General features: G+C 49.5%; 1 protein-coding gene across 2 annotated transcripts in view; it reads left to right on the forward strand.

The window, feature by feature from the left end:
• hmbs (hydroxymethylbilane synthase) overlaps positions 1–841 on the forward strand; it is an 8,401-nt gene that overhangs the window by 3,541 nt on the left and 4,019 nt on the right. For both annotated transcript variants that reach the window (XM_015392778.1, XM_015392777.1), the window contains exons 4-7: positions 172–285; positions 360–398; positions 478–597; positions 679–732. In XM_015392778.1, coding sequence (XP_015248264.1) covers positions 172–285; positions 360–398; positions 478–597; positions 679–732 — 327 coding nt within the window. The remainder of the gene's footprint in view (positions 1–171; positions 286–359; positions 399–477; positions 598–678; positions 733–841) is intronic.

The raw sequence follows: 841 nt of genomic DNA on the forward strand, positions 1-841 counted from the left end.
CCCGATGGAAAAATTCTCACGAAAAGGGCAAAAAAATCAGACAGTGAACGCCTTAAGCGTTGAATAACATCAGCCTCTGGTTTCAAAGGAAGGTTAATATTTTGTCAGAACGTTTGCAGAGTTTTCCTCCAGTATTTAGTGCAGCTGGTGTTTTCTTAACCGGTTTTCCAGCGCGGGAATTTGAACACTCGTCTGAAGAAGTTGGACGAGAAGGACGACTTTGCTGCCATCATTCTGGCGGCTGCCGGCCTCAAGCGGATGGGATGGGAGGACCGAATCAGCCTGGTACCCTCCAGTCCTCCGTCTAAGCTTTCTCTCTCCTTGTTTCTATCTAACAAACTTTGTTTCTCTTCTGCTAGATCCTGGAGCCTGAAGACTGCATGTATGCTGTTGGACAGGTAGAAGCCCAAACTACGACGGCCCATTGATCATGTGCTTGTTCGCGTTTCCGATTCTCATCTGTGTGTTTGTCTTCAGGGAGCTTTAGCCGTAGAGGTCCGGGCCAGAGATGTAGATATCCTGGAGATGGTGTCTGTCCTCCATGACCCGGATACTGTGCTGCGCTGCATCGCTGAGAGAGCTTTCCTCAAACAGCTGGTACGTCTAAAACCAACCTGCTCTGCCTCACTTCCTGTGGCTCACAGCCGGACTCTTATTCAGCTTGGCTTGTATTGGTAGGAGGGCGGCTGCAGCGTTCCTGTGGCTGTGCACACCGAGGTGAAGGACTCCCAGGTAAGCATGCTAACCAGAGCAGGACTCTTTTCACTTCCTGCTGCTGCTTCACTATAACTTTTACATGTCCTGATCAGAAGGTTTGCTTCATTTTACCGTTTAACCAGCT

This window comes from Cyprinodon variegatus, unplaced genomic scaffold, assembly GCF_000732505.1.
Source record: "Cyprinodon variegatus isolate N-32 unplaced genomic scaffold, C_variegatus-1.0 Scaffold606, whole genome shotgun sequence".
In the NCBI taxonomy this organism is placed as follows: domain Eukaryota; kingdom Metazoa; phylum Chordata; class Actinopteri; order Cyprinodontiformes; family Cyprinodontidae; genus Cyprinodon; species Cyprinodon variegatus.